The 22,437-nt window shown below is 40.6% G+C and overlaps 1 protein-coding gene across 1 annotated transcript in view; it reads left to right on the forward strand.

The window, feature by feature from the left end:
• Positions 1-13,833, forward strand: part of MAMDC2 (MAM domain containing 2) — a 139,340-nt gene extending 125,507 nt beyond the window's left edge. The window contains exons 12-14 of the mRNA XM_080820149.1: positions 6,387-6,646; positions 12,539-12,623; positions 12,773-13,833. Of these exons, the coding sequence (XP_080676275.1) occupies positions 6,387-6,646; positions 12,539-12,623; positions 12,773-12,837 (410 nt within the window). The 3' untranslated portion in view covers positions 12,838-13,833. The remainder of the gene's footprint in view (positions 1-6,386; positions 6,647-12,538; positions 12,624-12,772) is intronic.
• Positions 13,834-22,437: the final 8,604 nt, after the last annotated feature.

A 22,437-nucleotide genomic window follows, 5' to 3' on the forward strand; every position in this document is an offset into this window, starting at 1 on the left:
AGTTTCCTATTCGAATAAATGTATTTATGTAATAAAATTAGAAACTAGTTGCTGAAGAATATTAAGTGGATAATACTGCAGGTATGTAGACAGACAAAATCAAATCATGAAGTTGGTATTTGTTGTATGACTAAAGTTTGGGAAATATTTCCAATGATTAACTCAGTCATGTAGTAGGACAAGTGCTCCTAGTAAAATAACAACCCCAAACTCTAGCCATATGATTTGGCTTCTCCATTAATGAAATAATACAGACATTTGTGACAGATGACTCTGGACTCGCCTGGAGAAGGGAGGGTCTCCCCAGGATTTGTCTTTTCTGACGCAGATGCTACTTATTTACAAGACAGGAAAAGACAGGTTTTCAAGTTGGCAGGGTTTTATTGGCTATTGGAATTTTATTAACATTTTTGTGCCACCATGCTCTCAGAATCCTCCCAAACATTAGTTTTAGTTGCCCTGGAGTTTACAGGGGTTTTGTGGCCCAGAGATGGTGGGATAAAAACATAGGTAACTCTCCAGTTTGGTGAGAAAATGCCTTCAACTGTAACATTTCCTGGCTCACGGGAGTCTACCGGCCAAAAGATGAAAAGCCCTCCAGGCTCTCCTGCCTGCAGCTGCTTTCTGGAAAAGCAGGTACTCATCATTTTCTTCATGACTTCCAGAGAGGGACAGCATCCTTCGCTTTTGTGATATTGTTCAATGTTCCAATAAGTCTTCCAGATTTCTGATAATTAAGGACGAAGGCTTTATTTCTAAGAACACTCCCTCTTGTGTGATAGAAATATCAAGGATGCACTAAAATACAAATAATGACATGTATTTATAAAATTATGCTGTCTGACCAAAAAAATCACAATTATATATTTAATGTGTTTGTTATACAGCTGATATTTATTAGCAGTTGAATTCTGGTCCTTGTCTTCTTTTTTTTTTTTTAAGATTTTATTTATTAGAGAAGGAGAGTGAGAGGGAGAGAGTGCACAAGCAGGGGGAGGGGCAAAGGGAGAGGGAGAAGCAGACTTCCCACTGAGAAGGGAACCCAATGCAGAACTCAATCTCGGGACCCTGGGATCATGACCTGAACCTCAGGCAGATGCTTAATCAACTGAGCCACCAACTGAGACGCCCAGGCACCCCATGGTCCTTTTTTTTTAAAAAAATTGTAGTAGTTGATAGCCAGACAAGTAAGAAGGCTACCCAGCTAGTCTGTAACCATCTGAGAAGTTAGCTCCAGATTATCAAAATCTCCAGTGTCCTCCAATCCTTCTATGATCCATCTTATCACACTAGTTCCTGATATTGCCAGATCCTACTTATATAGAGAAGGCTTGGATGGCAAGCTGCTGTTAGAAATTGATGATATATACATAACGCAACACTTACCATCTTAATAATTAGCAAGTGTGCATTTCAGTGGCGGTAAAGTCCATTCACACTGTTGAGCGACCTTCACCACCATTCATCCCCAGGAGTCTTTCTTTCCCTTTCCCCAGACGGAAACTCCATCCCCCTTAAACACTAACTCATTCATGACAAGCTTTAAGAATCATTTAGAGGGTATAATAAAAAGCAATTTTAGGTGGACACATTTAGCTGTGGTTCTGCCCAAAGTTCTGATGTCTTCCCTTTTTTCCTGATTGTTCAAACTCCTTTTCAGCTTAACGAATGGAGTTTAGCTGTTCAGTTCCTGTGGCTCATACAGGCCCCCCGAGCTCCTTCCCGGCCCTGGTGAGAGGGGGCAGGCACCAAGACGGAAGGAACAGCTGCTTTACTGTTCCAAATTATGAATATGGTGTGTGTCTCAACACATCACAGTTGCTGCGCAGAGAACAGATGGGACCCCGATCTCCCCGTAGACCCACTGGAACCCCGTCTTGAATGTTAAACAATGGCCCACAGAGAGAAAGTGATTTCAGTTAATAATCTCTTCCACAGATTGGAATCCTTCGTGTGCACGAACACGTGAGCTGGTCTGAGGTTTCAGCACTGGGGCTCCCTGGCTCCCATCTAGGGCTTTTGTTTGCTGAGACAGACGGCATTTGGAGTTATAATGTGGCAAAGCTTGTCAACACATGGGGCTTTTCTCTGCTTTCCAAACACATGTGAGACAGACTGGCTCTCTGTGAAGCTCTGATCTTTTCTGGGGAAAGGAAATGTCACATGCAAATCAAAAGGAGAAACATATTTGGCATCAAGAGGAATAATCAGTCTGTGCATCAGAGAGACAAATTCTGATCAGTTGACAAATATGTTAAAATTGTTTGTATGTATAGATGTTGATCTAGAGTGGTTTAAATCGGTATTACCTTATGGAATATATGTATGTGCTTAACATAGAAATGATATCAAGGATTTTTGGAGAGGCTAACATCACTCCAGAAAAATAGACTGGTGTTAGTACCCCAGAAGGATACAAGGTGTTGGACTCACACCCCCCTGGATGTTCCCTCTGTCTTCCCAAAGTGGAATGATCCCATAGCCCAAAAGCCTGGGAGACTTCCTTTCGTACTTTATGGTCTGAAACACAAAGGTCTCTGGAACCAGAGATGTGAGATAATGATTTCAGCCTAATACCTGAGACCCAGAGGTGTACCAGCTGAAAGCATTTCCAGAGAAATGCGTCACCCATTGGAGGCTAAATGGTTAGTGCATTTTACCTAGAAAAGATTGAATTTCATTTAATCCTGGGGATGATTAGGGGTTTTTCTCTCTTCTGGGATCTCAGACTAATTCTGTCTGGGGCTCATACTATTACCGGTAGGATGAATGCTGTCATCACTAGAGGGAAGGTGAGCCTTAGGTCATCTTTCACTCATGATGGATCCATCGCACCCTCTCCCTTCTGCAAAGATGTCCTGTCTCAGAGCCCTGATGCTCTCTACTTTCCATTTTCCCCAGTGACAGCATCTTTTAGAGGAACCTGCTTTTCCTCCCTGAGAGTTTCATCTTTAGCCAAGGTCCTTTATTTAGGATTCAAGTGGGCTCCTGAGAACCCGAAAGCCAGATACAGAAATTATTTTTCTGATTTTCTTCTTACTCTTTTGGAGGAAATATTTTTTTAGGTTAAACACACAATATGGTAGGGTTTCAGAGTACTACACCACTAATTTATGTATAGGATGGCATGGGATACCTTTGTGCATGGTTAGGTGTTAAACCGTGGTCATTTTCAAGCTTTGACCTTATTCTCTCCATAGAATTAAATACACTCTTCTCAGCACCTGCGTGGCACACTCAGTGAAGCATTCAACCCGTGATTTCAGCTCAGGTTGTGACCTCAGGGTCATGAGATCAAGCCCCATATGAGGCTCAGCACTCAGCGCAGAGTCTGCTTGGAGTTTTTCTCTTCTGCTCCCTCTGCCTCTCCTCACCCCCTCTTCTGGCTGTCTCGCAAATAAAGAAACAAATAAATAATACACACACACGTACACACACACGCGCTCTTCTATTAGGATGATGTGTATCTCTATTTGTTCACATCCAGCCTAGCTTAAGTTAGGAAATGTTAAAGAAACGAATAATGAAAGTTCCTTTCATTGCCGAAAATATAAAAACCCCAGTTCAAAGGCCCTGCGGTGACAGCATTACCTACTATATCCCAGGAACAGCACAGGGACCAAGGTGGCCACGCAACACAGAATGAGTAAGAAGAAAGGCCGTAGGAGAGGACGGTGATAGAAATCGGAGGCAAGAACATTGTTAGGCGATTATAGGACCCTGAATGCCATTCTCAGGCCTTCAGCTTTTACTCCGAGGGAAATGCTATATCAATGGAAGGTTTCAAGCAGAGGATTGGGAAGATTTAGCTTCTGTTCACTCTGGGTACTGTGTTGAGATGAGGCTGGAGAGAACAAGGGCAGTGATCGGCAGACTAGCTAGCAGGGACTACATTAATCCAAGTGAGAAACAACAGCGGTTCAGGCCAGGCGGTAGCAGGGAGATGGTGAGGAGAGAAATGACTAGATTCTGGATGCGTTTTGAAGGTGGGGCAACAGGACCTCCTGACAGGGTGTGAGCGTGCGGGGAAGCAGGGGTGGCTCAGGACTTGGGGTCTGGCCAGCCAGAAAGGTGCAGGGGGTGTTACGGTGAGGCCGTTGGGGTTTAGTTTTAGACATGTTCGGCTGGAGGTGTCTGTTTGACAAGAGGGGGAGATGTCCACTAGACAGTCTGAATAAACACATCTGGGTTTCAGCAAAGGAGTTGGAAGTGTAAATTGGTACTACAGTAACATATGGAGCATTAAAAGCCGTGGAACAAGATGAGATCGCTTACGTAGTCTGTAAGAATAGAGCAGTTTGAGACCACGGCCTTGGAGCACTCCAAGGGCACAAGGTCAGAGAATAAAGGGTGAACTAACAAAGGAATGACCAGTGAAGTGGCAGAAAAGCCAGGACAGTATAGCGTCCTGCAAACCAAGTTAAGCAAGTATTTGTAGGGGGCACCTGAGTGGCTCAATTGATTAAGGTCATGATCCCAGGATCCTGGGATCGAGTCCCACATCCGGCTTCCGGCTCAGGGGGAGTCTGCTTTTCCTCTACCCCTACCCCTGCTTGTACTCTCTCTGTCTCGCTCTCTCCCTCTCTCTCAAATAAATAAATAAAATCTTTAAAAAAAAGTACTTATTAGAGGCAGAAGCAATGTATTATCGTCAATGCTGTAAATTAGACAAGAATGACAAGGGATGAATATTGACTGTTGGTTTAGTAATGAGGATGTCATTGGTGAACACTCCAGAAACACTGGCAGTATCATTTGTAATATTTTTTTTTTAGATTTTTTTTTTTTTTTCTGACAGAGAGATCAGAAGTAGGCAGGGAGGCAGGCAGGGAGAGAGGGGGAAGCAGGCTCTCCACTGAGCAGAGAGCCGGATGCGGGGCTCGATCCCAGGACCCCGAGATCATGACCTGAGCCGAAGGCAGAGGCTTTGACCCACTGAGCCACCCAGGCGCCCCACATTTGCAATATTTTAAAGGAGATCCTGGGGAAACCTGGTTGATGAGGGCCCCGTGACTCTGATGACCCAGTTTTGCAGGGTGACAACTTTACTGAGTGGAACACTGCGGGGAAGGATTGCATGGTGCATACAATTTGATAAGACCCACCTGAGCAGGACTATTTCTCCCACCCCTTGAGTAGCCCATGGAACTTCTCAGGTCTGTGTTTGTGGAAGTGGGAGAAAGAAGGGATGCCCTGAAGAAGCACAGATGTGGCTTCTGATCAGGTTTGGTTGGGTATTTCAAGCCTTGCATTTGGGGAAATGACTAGAGCTAATTAATTAAACATCCAACTGTAAAGAAAGATGGCCCTAGAGACCATTTCATTGGCATGCAGTATTTGGGCTCTCTTTCTTTTTACCCTCAATTCAGCCATTAATTTCTGCATAAATAATAACAGAACACTACGTAAAGATTATGTTTTACATCATGTATATTAAAAAATCAGTGTTGGCCAAGAAGGCAATAAAAATGCATGCAAACATTTATGCATTGTTTTTCAGGTGGAAGAGACATCAACTTTTATCAAATGACCCAGAGTTAAGAACTACAGACACGGAGTCCAGGGCCTTTTTTTAAAAATGAGCCTTGGGTCTACGGAATTATATCACTGGTGCATTAATCTAGAAATTGCTGTTCATATATTGCCTTATTTCAGTGGCTGGATGGTAATTACTTAACAGTAACCAGTTATACGGGGAGATGGGGGGCCACGGCTGACTTGTAGCTATGTCTGCTTTCTACAGGGCAGTTACATCCATCATGGCCCATTTCAAACTACCAACATGAAGTCATTTGGACCTATCAACAGAAGTCACCCAATGGACTCTTGGGAGCCAATGGGAGCTGGTTCCAGGACACCACTGTTTTATTTGTGTGCAGACAAATTAACATTAAAAGAAAGGATAATTCCTTAGACCAGGATCAACTATTAGAGTCAACTTGAACCCAGATTTTCATGACTACAAAATCCATGTTCTCTCCCCCAAACCTATGTCTGAAAGCTCCAAAATGTTGTCCATGAATTAGTAGGATAAATTCCCATATGTTCATCACCACTTCAGGGATATTATGCTAGTATTATACTAATAACATTAATTAATTGCATCCTATATGTTAAACTTAATTTTAAATTATTAAGTGAAAAAAATTATTTTGATGGTTTAGATTGGGTAGCATATCTATTCCTCTTGGATTATATTCTCCAGAATTATAAAATTCTTCATCAGGATGGTGGTCAAGTCACTGACTTACTCTAATTTGTTCCCAGGAATACCGCTCAGAAGAGAAAGAAGGGAATATTCCTTGTGCGTGCGTGTGTGTGTTTGTGTGTGTGTATGTGTTTGTGTGTGTGTTTTTGACGATACTCGATTTTGTGTTGCTCTCCAGGCTACTACATGTACATCGAGGCCTCCCACATGGCGTATGGACAAAGAGCACAGCTCTTGTCCTGGCCTCTGAGAGGAGTCGCCGGGAAACAGTGCTTGACCTTTTTCTACCACATGTACGGAGCAGGCACCGGCCTGCTGAGTGTCTATCTGAAGAGGGAAGGTGAGAGTGAAGAGACCCTCTTATGGAGAAGACGAGGTGAGCAGAGCATCTCCTGGCTGCGAGGGCTGATTGAATACAGCTGTGAGAGGCAACACCAGGTAAGCCAGAGGAGACAAGAACCAAGTGCTGGCAGGTGGTCCTGTAGGCTTCTGCTTCTTTCTTCTTCATGCTACCCAAGGGAACGTCTGGTCCTTTTTGGGGGTCATAGATAAAGGCAGTACTTGTTTCAGAGTAAACATAATTAGTCTCTGCTGATTAGATCTCAGCAGCGAATGGGAGATGAGGCGTGCAGACGAAGCTTTGGGTAGTTTATGCACAGAGTGATTTTTGTGACTCTGTGATGAAAGGGTGGCTATTTTTGTCTTGGCACATTCTGAGTGTCAAGTGCATTCTGTGTGTCCCGCACGTCTCTAAAACGGTCCCCTTTGCTTCCGAACATGGTATTACCTAATTAGTTGTTCCAGCTGCATCCCTACCCTCATCATTACCCACGAGCAAGGGCTTCTGTTGCAAGCCTCTATTTAACAGAGTGCATGGTCCAGAGGAAATGTTAAGCCTCTGTCTGCAGTGACGTGGAAGAAGCTGAGAGTCCCGGCCCTAAGTCCTGAGTCTCATGTGCAGTAGGAGACCTCTGCCCCACGGCATCCCGGTCATGAGTGAATCTGGGCAGCACCAGGAAAGAGCCCTTCACATTCCGATCAGTGAGCCTGAGCAGCCGATCTAGTCTAAAGGTGGGCGGGGGCCTCCTGGCAGCCACTGACTTCACCTGCCTCCTCTGAGCCAAAGCTCCAAAGGGAGAGAACTTCAGCCCCCGACTGTTGCTGAAGTTGCTCCGTGGAGTTCTCCGACCTTCCACGAAAGCGCTGCTTCCCCCTCAGCGTTCGGACTAATGAACAGGCTTGGGTCAGCTCCCCTCAGCGTTAACCACTGGCTGCTTGGCTAAGCCCAAATCTTCCCGGGCAGAGGTCTTCACGATAAGGGCTGCGGGTTACACCACCGTCCAACCTCAGGGAATTGTCTACAGATCTGAATGGGAAGGGATTGCTCCAGCTCCGGCAGGCCAGGTGGAGCAAATGATAGAGCGAACCTGAGCCATTATCCGGGGATGGCCCGTTATCTTGGCACGGATAAGACTGTCGAGAGACTGAGTGAAGAGTAACAGCCCCGGGAATGGTGTGGCTAGTGCTTTAATGTCTGTTACAGAAGGAAAGTGCGTCATTCAGGAACTTACTAACGTAACTGATCATCATTCTGAGACGGTAGATTAATTTCGTTAGGCTACCGGGGCGCTCATACTGCTACCCTATTCCCACGTTCTCGAAGTGTTGTCCTGAGGCCAGCACCAATGCTTGAAATGCACATTCACCTAAAATGACATGTAGCTAAAATGCACATTCTCGGGCCACACCTTGGAACTACTGAACCATACCCTGTGGGGGAGGGGACCAGAAATCTGTGTCTTAGCAAGCCCCCCGGTGAGTCAGATGCACGCTAAAGATGCAGCATCTCTGTCCTAGAGTGAGTGAGTCTGAGTCTCTCTGGTGGAGCCTGAACATCGATGTTTTTATAACTCCCAAATCTTGCTGGTGCGCAAGAGTTCGGGGATTTGAGTTCAAGAGAACAGGGGGCTTCTCAGCATCTAAACCCAAGGAGTTGAGCCCAAGGCCTTGAATATACTAGACTTGCTGGTAGTTGGTTGTTTGAAATAGTTTTTTTTATCCCAACGTATCAGGCATCTCGGGTAGCATCTTGAGGTGTTCAAGGTCATTTTCAAGTTCAAGGGTATAGAATGGCCTGGAGGATTTTTAGCTCGCAACGTAGAAAGAAGACTCCACACCATTCCTCTTGTCTTAAAATGGGACAGATATGAATCTGTCATGAGGAATTTCCTTCTGGATTTAGTGATTCCCTCAGGAATCCCAAATGACTGTCTGGAGACCAGGCTGAACTAGTTTCTCCAAAACATCCTAGTGTCTAATAAAACACAGACACACCCACGCAAATAAATCCACCATCTTCTCTGTGCCAGGCACTTACAGTGCTGGGAGCTGTACGTAGGTTCTTCTGGTTGATCGTATATCTCCCTTTACAGATGGAGAGACAATGTCCAGCTGGTAAGTGGCAGAGTGAGAATTCAGTCCCAGATCTGACTGGTCCCAAAGTGTGTATCCCTAAGCCACGACTTTACACTTCCTCCTACCATGGAGGTTCCAAAAATACTCATTCCCCTGGGTGTCATAAGCACTGGGTGATCTTGGGGAAATCTAATCCTCTCTTAGAGTGTTTATACATTTTCAAAATGGGGTAATAATTCCTGCTGTGTTGACATCACCAGAGTTAGAGGGTCAAATGAGATTATGTATGTGAAAGTGTTTAATACATTTTAAAGTCCCAAAGTATAAAAGGATAATATTGTTTCTAAAAATATATTCCCTCCCAAATATCTCTGGTCTCTAATTCATGTCTCCATGGCAACCATGGTATTCTTAATAGTTACATTGGCATCCAGACCGAGTGCCTAAAGTATGAGACCAAAATATCTCATTTTAATAAAGATTTATCGACCGCTTGCTATTCTAAGTGCTGGGGACACAACAATGACCATAACATGTAAAGGTCCTCCTCTTTTTGCTGACATTCTAGGGGGGAGAGATTGAAAATGTAAACAAAAAATATATACTGTACCATCATATGATAATAAGTGCTATGGAAAAAAAGTAGGTCAAGCTGATCAGGTAACGAGATCAAAAAAGTATCAGGGTGTAATTGTGAAAGGTCTTGGACATCATGGTACAGTTTGAAATTTATTCCAGAAGCAATGAAGAACAATCAGATGGTTTTAAGGTAATGCAATCTGGTTAATATTTTTAAAGGTTCACCCCAGCTACTACCAGGGGAGTAGACTGAAGGGAGGCAAGGAGACTTTGGGGCTACTGCAATAGTCCTGGCAGAAGGAGTGGTAGCTAGGGCTATGTGGCAGGGGTGAGACGTATCAGAAGCCCACAGGACTTCTTATGTATGGCATGTGGGACTTGAGAGAAAGAGGCAGCAAGATGACACCACGAGTTTTGGCCCGAGCAACCACTAGAATGGAGTTACCATTTACTGAGATGGGGAACGTTTTAGGTGGGGCATATCTGGAGATGTGAGGGCAGTGTGCACAGGAGGGGTTTTTTGAACATGCAAAGTTTTCACTGTCTGTTAGACATCCATTCAGGTATGTCAAGTAAGTGGTAGGATGTGAGACTGGAGTTTAGGGAGAAGAACAAAGCTGGAGGAGTCAATGTGTGTCATCGGTGGGGGTGGGCAGGTGTGGATGACTTTCAGAGTGCTGTAGTAGTGCTGACATTTGAGATTCATCCTGGAGGGGAGGTAAGTGGGTGGCCTCCTGACGACATTCCCATCATCTGACCATCCTTGTAGAAGAAATGCATCAAGTGGCACAATATTAGTCGTGCTCCTTCCTCAGGGTTTAATAAAGTGCCAAGCCACCCTTGACCTGCTATTGATCAAAAACATGAAGTGATTTCATGTCCTTTGGATTCCTTGCTTAGCCTTTCCTCCTCTGCTCTCTCTGTTTTCCTCCCTGGGTTCTTTTATTTTGATGCTATCGAAAGAATGAATTCTTATGGATTCATTCATCATCAGATGAATTCTTAGCTCATTGAAATATTTACATCATGTATATTGTTTGTTACACTACCTCACATTTAGTAGGAATGATTACATGCTGGGTACTCATCTAACACCAGGTTTCCACATTCTCTTGCTCGTGGTATACTCAGTCTTCCTAGTTTTCTCCTGGTGCCATTAGAGCACAAGTGATACCTCGCTGTTTTCATTTATTAAGCGGTTTTCCAGACAACTTAGTGAGTATTTATGTCCTAACGACTTAGTAGCCATTTGAAAAAAATAATTGCTAAGCTGAAAGAAAAAATAAATTGTTCTCTAGTTCCTAATTAACCACAATTATTTAATAATAGAATGTGTATCTGCAATACAAAGCAGAAATCATAATAGTATAAAATAGTTATCCCTCAAGTATTAAGGAAATTCAAAGGAGAAAGTTGTATGAAACCAAGTGCTTGGTTCAACTGCAGACTGTTCTGAATATAATCCCATCAGGTAATTTGTTTATTATGTTTCCATTGTAGACTTAGAGGTCAAAAACCAGATTTTATTGATGTCCAGAGAACCAGAATGCTTATTAACTGCCCTCATATATCCTCCTGTCTGGATGTGTTAGGATATTTTCCCCCTCTTCTAACTCTACTTATTTGGAGTCTTGTTTGGGATTGTATCCTTAGAATTTTTAATAACGTTATTTTGCCCATTTCTGTCATTAAGGCTTCTTTGAGTCATTAATTTCAAGATAGTTTCATGTGCTTATTAATTATCAACTTTATGTTCTTTGATTTAATTTAAATCATAAACTAGTGCAATGGGGAGTCATTTCCTCATAAAATGAGTAGAGCAAACGTGTCTTCTGGAAAATTTTCATTACACACGAGCCTCCCTACAGTATTCAGTGGTTTATTAACCATTGTTGGGTCAGCTTTAGAACTGGTAATGTAATCTCTTCTCCCTAGAACCTGAATTTTTGATCAGTTATTTTCTTCTCAGGATCTAAAGTTATGGAACTGCTTCTCTCCTCCTAGGTTGTTCTTGGATGTTATGGTATCTAACATGATAAGTGAACCATTGTCCTTTTGGTAAAGCTAATAATTATGCTTTGCTGTTCATTCATGATCTCATCAGCCCTGTTAAATTCTCCCACCTGGTACCAGTATCACTAGATTATGGAGAGCCTAAGAAAGCTTAAATTTCGGACCCATGACTTTCATAGGCCCTGTGAATGCTAGGACCAGAATATTCTAGGTGGGGAGGGGAAACCATGTCACCACCAGGGAGCATTTCTAGGTGAGCATTTCTGGGAAATTGCATAAAGAAATCTCAGAAGAAAGGGACCGAAATCTCCAAGGCTCTAGTAACAGACTGTGAATTTCCTTAAAATCCCAAATAAGTACTCTCTTTTGTACCTAAATTTGAATTTGTGATTTTGTATCACCTTTCTTAAAGGAGGTTGAAAAACAGTCTAAGCTTCCAGACCCACACAGCTTGGATCTGCCCTGGGTTTTTGTTTTCGTTTATTTATTTTTTAAAAAATGTCTTATTTAAATTCAATTTAGTTAACATATAGTGTTTTATTCGTTTCAGAGGTAGAATTCCGTGATTCATCAGTTGCATACAACACCCAGTTTTCATTACATCGAGTGCCTTCCTTAATGCCCATCACACAGTTACCCCATCCCCCACCCACCTCCCCTCCAGCAACCCTGTTTGTCCCCTAGAGTTAAGAGTCTCATATGGTTAGTCTCCCTCTCTGTTTTTATCTTATTTCATTTTTCCTTCCCTTCCCATATGTTCATCTGTTTTGTTTCTTAAATTCCACAAGTGAAATCATATGGTATTTGTCTTTCTCTGACTGACTTATTTCACTTAGCATTATACCCTCTAGTTCCATCCACGTCATTGCAAATGGTAAGATTTCATTCTTTTTGGTGCCCAAATAATATTCCATTGTATATGTACCACATCTTCTTTATCCATTCATCTGTCAGTGGACATCTTGTATCTTTCCACAGTTTGGCTATTGTGGACATTGTTATTGTAACTCTTGGGGTGCAGGTGTCCCTTCAGATCACCGTGTATCCCTTGGCTAAATACCTAGTAGTGCAATCGCTGGGTCATAGGCTAGTTCTATTTTTAACTTTCTGAGGGACCTCCATGCTGTTTTCCAGAGTAGCTGTACCGGTTTGCATTCCCACCAGTAGTGCAAGAGGGTCCCCTTTCTCTGAACCTTGCCAACATTTATTGTTTCCTGACTTGTTAATTTGAGCCATTCTGGCTGGTGTGCTCATTGTGGTTTTGGCGAGTATTGTTTTGTCAGGATGACTCTATTTCTAAATTCAAACTTCATTACTTTTCAGGTAATTTTTGAAGCCATTCGGGGACTGTCCCTAAGAAGTGATATTGCCATCGATGATGTTAAATTTCAAGCAGGACCCTGTGCAGGTACCAGTATGTTTCCCAACGCTATCAGCTTGATTGAAAAGGGATTTTGTAACAGTGTCAAATCATAAGATTGCAAGTTAAGTAATTTTTTTTACAACAAAAATAGAAAAAATTACTATTGTCTATTTTCTATTTGTCTTTCCTGACAGAAATGGAAGATTTAACTCAGCAGTCATCGGGATATTCTGAGGATTTAAATGAAATTGAGTTTTAAGAAATGATCTAAATTGGATAAACTAAACAAGAGCCATACCTCTCTTCCATCAAAATGAAACCAAAACAGACGAATACTGGACAGTCTTAACCATTTCATAAGTCATAAAATGACTTCACAGCACAGCACTCTTTTTCATTACTTTTGCAAAAAATACTGACTCAGGGCTTTTTGTTTTGTTTTGTTTTGTTTTCCTTTTTGCGTATGACAACTGTTACGAAAGTACAGGCTGTTGATTTTGCAAAGATCACGCATCTTAATTTTGGTTCCAGTTAAAAATACAAGTGTACTCTACTGCAGTCATTTTAAAGTATGCAAATGAAGGGCACAACAAAATGTGCTCATTTAACTCTGCATTCAGTGAATGTATTGGGAGGAGACTTAAGTCTTGCGGGTTTCTTTTTGAATTTCAAGCGTCATAACTATTTTTAAGGTAATAATGTGAGGTGTCAGTAGTATCTGCGGAATGATTGCAGCTTTTCATGGTAACAAGTCAGTCTAAGAAAATGAAATCTTATTCCCTATGTTTTATTCATAGAAAGGGAGTATTCATTTTTTTGGAGTATCAATTTTTAAATATTTTTACCGTATGTGATAACAAAGGATCTTTTCATGAATGTTCCAGGGTAAGTCAGTATTAATTAATGCTGTATTACAAGGCAATGCTACTTTCTTTTTTTCCCCCTTTGAACTACTTTGGAAAGTCACTCTGAACACATGGGTTAGAAATTGCACTCTTTTCTGTAAAGCAAGCTTGAAAATGTTTATGGACACACACCCAAACATTTTTAGGTTGTGTTAAGCAGTTTTACTGTTTTGTTTTGTTTTTTTTTATAATAAATGTTTTGGTAAGGTTTTGAGTAATATGAATTCAAGCAGATATACTAAACTACTGCTTTTTATTTAGGTGTTTAGAAAATTGTATATATGTGTTTGTATACCCAAACAGCTATTATAAGATTACCTAATAAAAGGTTATTTGAATGTCTTTTCCCTAACAATTAACTCATTTCTACATTATTTTTCTTGTTCAGAAGCTCTCCAGTACACAACTGCTGATTCTAGTTTGGATTTCAACTCTGCCACAATTAAGTTCTTCTTGGGCCTTCTATTAGTGATATAAACACTGCATACTTTGATACAATAATAATTTTTAAAGTGTTTTATTTTACATAAGCTAACTTAATTTTCCACCAACTTTTATCTTATTAGAATATAAACATTATGAGCCTAGGGATTCTTGCATGTTTTGTTTACTTTTGTAGTCTCAGTACCCAGAACAATGTCTGGCATGTAGTAGGTGTTCTGCTTATAAATGTTTGTTTAATGAATGAATGAATGAATGAATGAATTTAACTGTCCCCACATTCTCCAGATTGGAGATATTATTATCCATTTTTACAGAGAAAAAAACTGAGGCTCAGAAGAGTGAACAAATTATTTAAGATTCCATAGCTGTTCACTGAAGGAACTTGGAGTCGTCTCTCTGACCTCAAGGTCCATACCTTCTCCTGCTTTGCATGGCCAAAAACCCATGGTTCTCACAGAATTGGGTGGTATTCCTGCTTAAGACTGTCAAAACTCTCTGGGTGCCTGGCTGACTCAGTCTGTAGAGCATGTGACACTTGATCTCGGGGTTGTGAGTTTGAGCCCCACGTTGGGCAAAGAGATTACCTAAAAAAAAATACCAAAACTCTTAAATTAATCTGTAAATAGTAGTATATTTCCCTGAAGACCACATTTCTTGGAAAATAAGAAATGAGACTCAACTATTCAAAATAAACATCCCAAGGTTTATGAAGAAAATGAAATAAATTTAAAAAGTAGAGCAAAATTTTGCAAATCAAACCCCTAGATAGAGTCGAAACATTGAGGAAGATTTCAAGATGTGAACCAACTCAGCAGTATACTAGACATTATAATTTCCCAACCCTGTTCTTCCTGTCCAGAGCTTGTATTTGCTGAATAAAGAAATGAAAATTGTATCCCCAAGACCTAACACAATATCTCCTACACAGCAAGGGGTTTGTAATAGGTAGTGACTAAATGAAGTCATTCGCCAGCCTCCTTGCTCATGAATTACATAAATCCATCATAAAAACCAGAGTTAACATTTATTGAATACTTACTGTCTTCAGACATTGTTCAAAGAGCTTTGCATGAATTCACCCATTTAATCCTGATAACAACCCATGAAGTAGATCTCGTGATATTTCCACTGTATAAATAGAGAAAATGAATTTGTCCAAGTTCAGCAGCTGGTATAGGGCTTAGGTTTGAACCTGGGTGTGTTTTGTTGCCAAACCTGTGCTCTGATCCTAGCAGGAGTGCCTCCTGAACCTGTCAGCTCTCCTGCCAACTCCACCCCCAATACCAATGTAAACCATAGGCAAAGGTTCCAAGTTTCTCTCACTCCAGAGGATTCATTGGCTACCAAAATTGCACCAAAGGTTGCCAAACCCGAAATAGTACTGGTGTAGCCATTCTGGAAAACAGTAATGGAAGTTCCTCAAAAAGTTAAAAATAGAGCTACCCTATGACCAGCAATTGCACTACTGGGTATTTAACTAAAGGATGCACAGTGGTCCGAAGGGGCACCTGCACCCCAGCATTGGTAGCGGCAAGGTCCAAAATAGCCAAACTATGGAAAGAGCCCAAAAGTCCATTGACCGATGAATGGATAAAGAAGATGTGGTCTGTATACAATGGACTATTACCCAGCCAGCAAAAAGGATGAAATCTTGCCATTTGCAATGATGTGGATAGAGCTGGAGGGTATTATGCTAAGCAGAGTAAGTCAGTCAGGGAAGGGCAAACACCATAGGATTTCACTTACATGTGCAATTGAAGAAACAAAACAGATGAACGTAGGGGAAGGAGGGGGAAAAAAAGAGAGAAGGAAGTAAAGCATGAGACTCAACAACAGAGAACAAACTGAGGGTTGGTGGAGGGAGGTGAGTGGGGGATGGGCTAACTGGGGGATGGGCGCCAAGGAGGACACTTGTGATGAGCGCTGGGTGTTGTATTTAAGTGAGGAATCCCTAAATTCTACTCCTGCAGCCAATTTTACCATATATGCTAGTTCACCAGAATTTAAATAAAAACTTGAAATTAAAAATAAATAAATACTAGTTGGGATACCAGCTTTGGGAATTTGGGGGCAAAAGGTGGGAGTTGGCCACTAGTTATTAAGTTATGGCAGAAAGGAAAGAGGTGATTGTTACGATTTGCTCTCTGGGTTGGAGATTATTTATGGGTAGAAGCAGAAGATAGGACCTCTGATTCAAGGTCTGATTTCATGTGGAATAAGAAAAGATTCAACAAAGATTTGGTGACAGGGGCACATGGGCGGCTCAGTCGGTTGGTTAAGTGTCCTGCTCTTGGTTTCAGCTCAGGTCATGGTCTCAAGGTGTCCCAGCTAAAATCCTGGCCTTGCCACTTACCAGCTTTGGGACTAGGGGCAGTTCACTTACACCGTCTCTGATCCCTACTTTCAGTCTGCAAAGTAGGGCGGACTACTCCTTGTTTCTACTTCTTCAGGTTGCTGTAATGATGAAATGAAAGTGATACCTACAAGCACTTAGTGTCTGACACACAAGAGCCGCCCTAGTTTATTTTAGAAGGTTTGAGTGAATTTTTTTTTAATAAATCACAATTCTTTCAATGTATTCTCTCTCTCCAAAGGAATTGTGAGTTTATAGTGCCATCTTAAGGAGAAAGCAACCATAGAATCTTGTCACTTACCACGTTTTCTCTTTGTACTAACAATGCTAGGCTCATTTTAACCAGCAGCTGGGCAGTGCCTTTCCCTAGGCTCTTCCTTCTCCAGTCGCTGTTGGTGGTTCTTTTGGGCTGCTTGCCCCATGTATACACCCGAGCAGAAGTTACCATGCCAAACCTAAATTCTTGTTCTTATGGCCATCTTCTCAAGAATGGTCACTTTCCAGTTTTGTGCCCCCAACTGTCTACCACACTCAACAAATATTTCTGGACTAAAGAAACAAATGCTCAATTAAAAACATTTAGTTTAATACAAATATGTAGTGGATTTCAAGAATCACAGGGGATATAAAGATTCTCATTTGTCCATCAACATTTCATGGTCTGGAAACCCATGCTCTAAAAAGTTAACATGAAAATGTGTCCCTGGCCAGTGAGGACCTTTGGGGCAACTGGAAAAAACAACTTTAAACCTTATTTAGGGGGCCATAACTTTCAACCCAGGCTGCACGCATTTCCCATATATAAAACTACACAGAAGGACTCACAATCCAAAATTACAACACATTTGGTCAACTGTCAACAGCAGAATTAGATAACCAAGACTTCACAGGATGATATTTTTTGATAGACACTTTAAAATAGCAATTTTAAAAACAGACACACAAAAACAAAAAAAGCATTGAGCACATAAAAAGCAATACGCTATGAAATAATGAGCAGGAAGAATGATTTTAAAGGGAACCAAATAGAACTTCAACACATGAAAAATAGTCATTAAAATCAAAAATTGAATGGAAGAGGCAAAGAATTAAGCATGCCTAACAGGAGAGAACCGGTGAACGAGAATATAAGATAAGAAATGTGAATACAATAGAGAGAAAAAAATGAAAAATACGAAGGAGACAGAGAATGAGAACATCCAGAGTATTACAGAAAAAGTTCCCGAAAGAGAGAATGACGGAGGGAAGATTCAAAAGGAGAACATTTGAGACTGTTTCAGAATTGGTTATGGATAAAATGTTTCAAACAAGGAAGTCTAACCAACTCTGAGCAATGTAAATGAAAATAAATCCACACCTACATCCATCATTATGAAATACCAAAGGCAGAGAGATCTCAAATGCAACCAGAAGGAGAAGACAGATGGATTACAGAGGAATAAAAATTAAACGAAATCAAACTTCTCATTAATGAGGAAGGTGTGAAGACCGTGGCATAAAACCTTCAACATATGTTGAGAGAAAATCATGTCACCTGGGAATGTTATCATTCAGAAGAACAAAATCATGAATTTTCAGATAGAGAAGAAATCATGTATTATTCCTATGTATGTGTATAGATATGCATGAATATATTCATATACAGATATTCCTCAACTCACAATGGGGTTACACTCTGACAAACCCATCATAAGTTGAAACTATCCTAACTCGGAAATGCATTTAATACACCTAGCCTGCTGATCACCATAGCTTAAGCTTAGCCACCTCAACCACGCTCAGAACGCTCACATTAACCTCCGGTTGGACAAGATCATGGAACGCAAAGCCTATTTTGTAATCAAGTGTTAAATATCACATGCAATTTCTTGAATACCGTATTGAACGTGAAAAACAGAATGGTTGTCTGGGTACAGAATGCTTGTGGGCTGTTCGTGCTTGTGATCCCAGGGCTGAGTGGGAGCTGCGGGCGCTGCCCGTGCCTAGCATCACAAGGGAATATCGCATATGGCTAGCCCAGGGAAAGATCCACATTCAAAATCTGAAGTATGATTCCTCCTAAACGCGTATGGCTTTCACACCAGTGTCAAGTTGAAAAATTGTTAAGTCAAACCATCCTGGGTCAGGGACTGTCTGTACATCTAGATCAATGACAGTTAAAAGTACCAGCTATCAAAATTCACGGGATGTAGCTATTAACATATGAAAAGAATCTTGTCACCTTAAATTATTAATTTAAAAACTGGAGAAAGAGAATTATTGAGACAAGCAACAAACTTAAGTTAGAATAAGAACAAAATCTAAAGAAAGAAGGAAAACAGAAAGAGCATACATTAATAAAATAAAAACAAAATCTAATAGGGAAAGAGTTAATAATCTGTGAAAGCATCTCAAGAATTAGACTAGCAAATTAAACCTAAAAGACAATACCACCCTAGACCCAGGTGAAGGGGACCCCCACCCTGAGAGCCTGTTGTGGGGGCTCTAAACATTCCATGAAGGGTCTCGGATTGGGCCATGAGTTGAGAATACCAGGCTATCAGTATGTCTCATTCTTTATTTAAATTTTATTTTAATTAATTGGTCAATTGATTGATTAATTAATTTCACATGGCAGATGGAAGCAGCCACAGGTAGGCCTCAAGGACCAATGGAGCTCTTACCATGCCCAGGAAGAGCTGTGGTCTTGGGGAAAAGGTGGTGTAAGAGGGGCTGTGGCCAGACGTGGAGGAACACAGCCACCTCTAAGAGGCAGCTGTGCTCCAGTCCCTAGTGAACCCAATCAAAAGTCAGAGGACAAGTGAGCCTTGATGACACAGGCCAGAGAAATCTATCTCCCAGGCCACAGAGCAAGGTTAAGAGGGGAGGACAAGGGATACGGCGGGGCAAGCAGAAAAAACAGCACAGAGTCTTTGTCTCTTAATGCATTTGCGCGCGCTCTCTCTCTCTTTTTTAAGATTTTATTTATTTATTTGAGAAAGAAAGTGAGATCACCAGCAGGGAGGAGGGGTAGAGGGAGGAGCAGACTCCCTGCTGAGCAAGGAGCCCAACGTGGGGCTGGAGACCAGGACCCTGAGATCACAACCTGAGCTGAAGGCAGTCCCTTAACAGACTAAGCCACCTGGGTGCCCCGCCACCCCTACCCCCCTGCATCTTTCTTTTGATCTTAATGAGAAGGAATAGGAAGTTTCTCTGTTAGTTATCATGTGTGCTCCAGGTTTCTGATAAGTAGCATCTCTCAAGTTCAGAAACTTCAATGCCATTCATAGTTTTCTAAGAACTTATCACAAATAGACATTGAATTTTATCAGACGCTTCTTTGCGTATGTTGAGGTAATAGGATTTTTCCCCTCTAATTTTTTAACATGGTGAATTACATGGATACATTGTAGATTCTTTTTTTCTCATTTAGAAATATCTAACTTTAATGTGAAACATAATCCGATCCAACTGTGAAAGAGTGTAAGGCCATGTATGGCCAATGTTAAAGAATAGTAATGAGCGCTCGTGTACCGTCGATCCAGCCTGAGAAACAGAACATTATCAATAACTCAGAAGCACTCTGCGGACGACGGCCCCATCCTACATCCTCTCTTGCCCAGAGAGGTGACCATCATCCTACAATTCATGGTAAGCCTTCCTTTGTTTTGTTTTTTATAGTCCTATTTGCTATCTATGCATCCTAGCAATATATTACTTAGTTTTGTTGGTTTTATACAAAGGTAGGGTGCCTGGGTGGCATCTGACTCTTGATTTTGGCTGAGGTCATGATCTCAGGGTTCTGAGACCGAGCCCCTACCTCAGGCTCTGGCTCCGCATTGGGCATAGACCCTGCTTGAGATTCTCTCTCTCCCTCTCTTTCTGCCCCTCTCCCCGCTCATGTACATGTGGCCGCACACACACACTCTCTCTCTCTCAAAAAAAATTATAAATAATTATACAGAGGAAATAATTGTGTGTATGCATGTATATATACACATGCATGTACATATACACATGTATCTGTACATGTGTATATATACATGCATGTATATATGTATGTATACATATGTATACACATACACATATATACATATATACATCTATACACATATACACATATATACGTATATACATATATACGTATATATACGTACATATATATGTATACATATATGTGTATACGTGTATAGATGTATATATACGTATATATACATATATAGATGTATATATAGATGTATATACATCTATATATAGATGTGTATATACATCTATACACACATATACACATATATGTATATATGTATATACATATATGCGTACATATATATGTTTACGTATATATACGTATACATGTATATACATGTATATACGTATATATACATATATACGTATATACGTATATGTATACACACATATATGTATATATACACATATGTATATATGTATATATACATGCATACACACCTATACTATATGCATATATACATATATACACATAAGTATATATGCATATATATCCATCTGTAATTTATCTTTTTTGCTCAAAATTATGTTTTAGAGATTCAGCAATGTTGAATTTCTAGCTGTAGTTAATTCATTTTCACTGTGGTATGATATTCTATGAAATGATTATATTGTAATTTATTAATTCATTTTACCATCGATGAATATTGGAGTTGGTTCTATTTTTTTGCTCTTGTGACAATGCTGCTAAAATATATTTTGTACAAGTACCCCGGTACCCATGTGAAAGAATATCTTTGGGTTGCCTCTCGGTCATGTGAATTTCTGTTTTGCACAATAGGTTCGCTATGCTCAATGAGGGAAAAGTGCTTCCCAACTACACAACTCTTACCAGTGTAGACGAGTGCCAAAATATGCGAATGTCAGATTTTAATTTTTGCCCATCTGGTAATTAGGAAATTGCATTTCACTGAGGTTTTAATTTACATTTCTCCAATTACAAATTCAATTGAGCATCTTATCAATGTTCTGTAACCATTCATGTTTAACCTTGTGCAAAATGCCTATTTATTTTGCCCATTTTTCTAGTGAACTGTGTACCTTTTCTTACAGATTCGTAGGAATTCTCTTAATATTCCAGAACCAAATTCCAGAATTTGATTCATGAAAGCCCTTAGTTTTTAATATTTATGAATTCATAATCTTATTTTCTTTATGATTTATATGTATTTTTTGTCTTAAGAAACTCTTACCCTGTGTTTTTAAAGATATTCCCATATAGTTTCTTCTAGAAAAGTAAACTTTTGTTTATTTCCTTAAAAGTGTTTGATTTCTCTGGAATTATATCCAGCCAACTTGCTAAACTCTCTATTATCTCTATTATTTCTCAGAACAGACTCTATATTTACATTCATCTCCTACCGTTGCAACAAATCACGACACTCTTTGTAGCACGAAACGACACACTCATTATCTCATAATTCTGTAAGTTAGAGTCCTGAAAATGAGTCTCATGGAGCTAAAATTAAAGTTTTGGCAGGGCTGTGTTCCTTCTGGAGGCTCTAACAGAAAATCCGTTTGTCTTTTCTGGCTTTTAGAGGCTTCCCGCATTCCTTGGCTCAGGGCCGACTTCCAGCTGTGTTCTCGCTCTAATGTCTGCTTTCATTGTCACATCCCCTCTGACCCTGACCATCCTGCCTCTCTCTCTCTTTTTTTTAATATTTTATTTATTTATTTGACAGAGAGAGAGATTACAAGTAGGCAGAGCATCCTGCCTCTCTCTTATAAGGACCCTTGTGATCATATGAGTTCACCTGGATGCTCCAGTAGAATCACTCCATCTCAAGATCCTTACCTTAATGGCATCGACAAGTTGGATGAGATAGACAGAAGAGAGAAATTTGACATATTTATCAAACAGTTACTAAGAAGTTGGCCACATATAACAATGTCAAGAAACTGAAGGAAAGTAATTAGCATGGTATATGGTCTAGCAATTTTAATTCTTGGTCTCTATCCTAGGGAAATTCTAGCACCTATACATAAAGACATGTTTGAGGATGTTCCCTAAAGCAATGTTTGTAAAAATGAAAAATTGGAAGCAATCTGTACGTCAAATCTGTAGAGAAATGGATCAAGTGAGATACAGTCATACAAAACCCTACAGCACTTAAAAAGGAACAAGTTTTATATGTGTCAACATAAATATATC

This window comes from Martes martes (genome assembly GCF_963455335.1).
Source record: "Martes martes genome assembly, chromosome: 12".
NCBI classification, from domain to species: Eukaryota; Metazoa; Chordata; class Mammalia; order Carnivora; family Mustelidae; genus Martes; species Martes martes.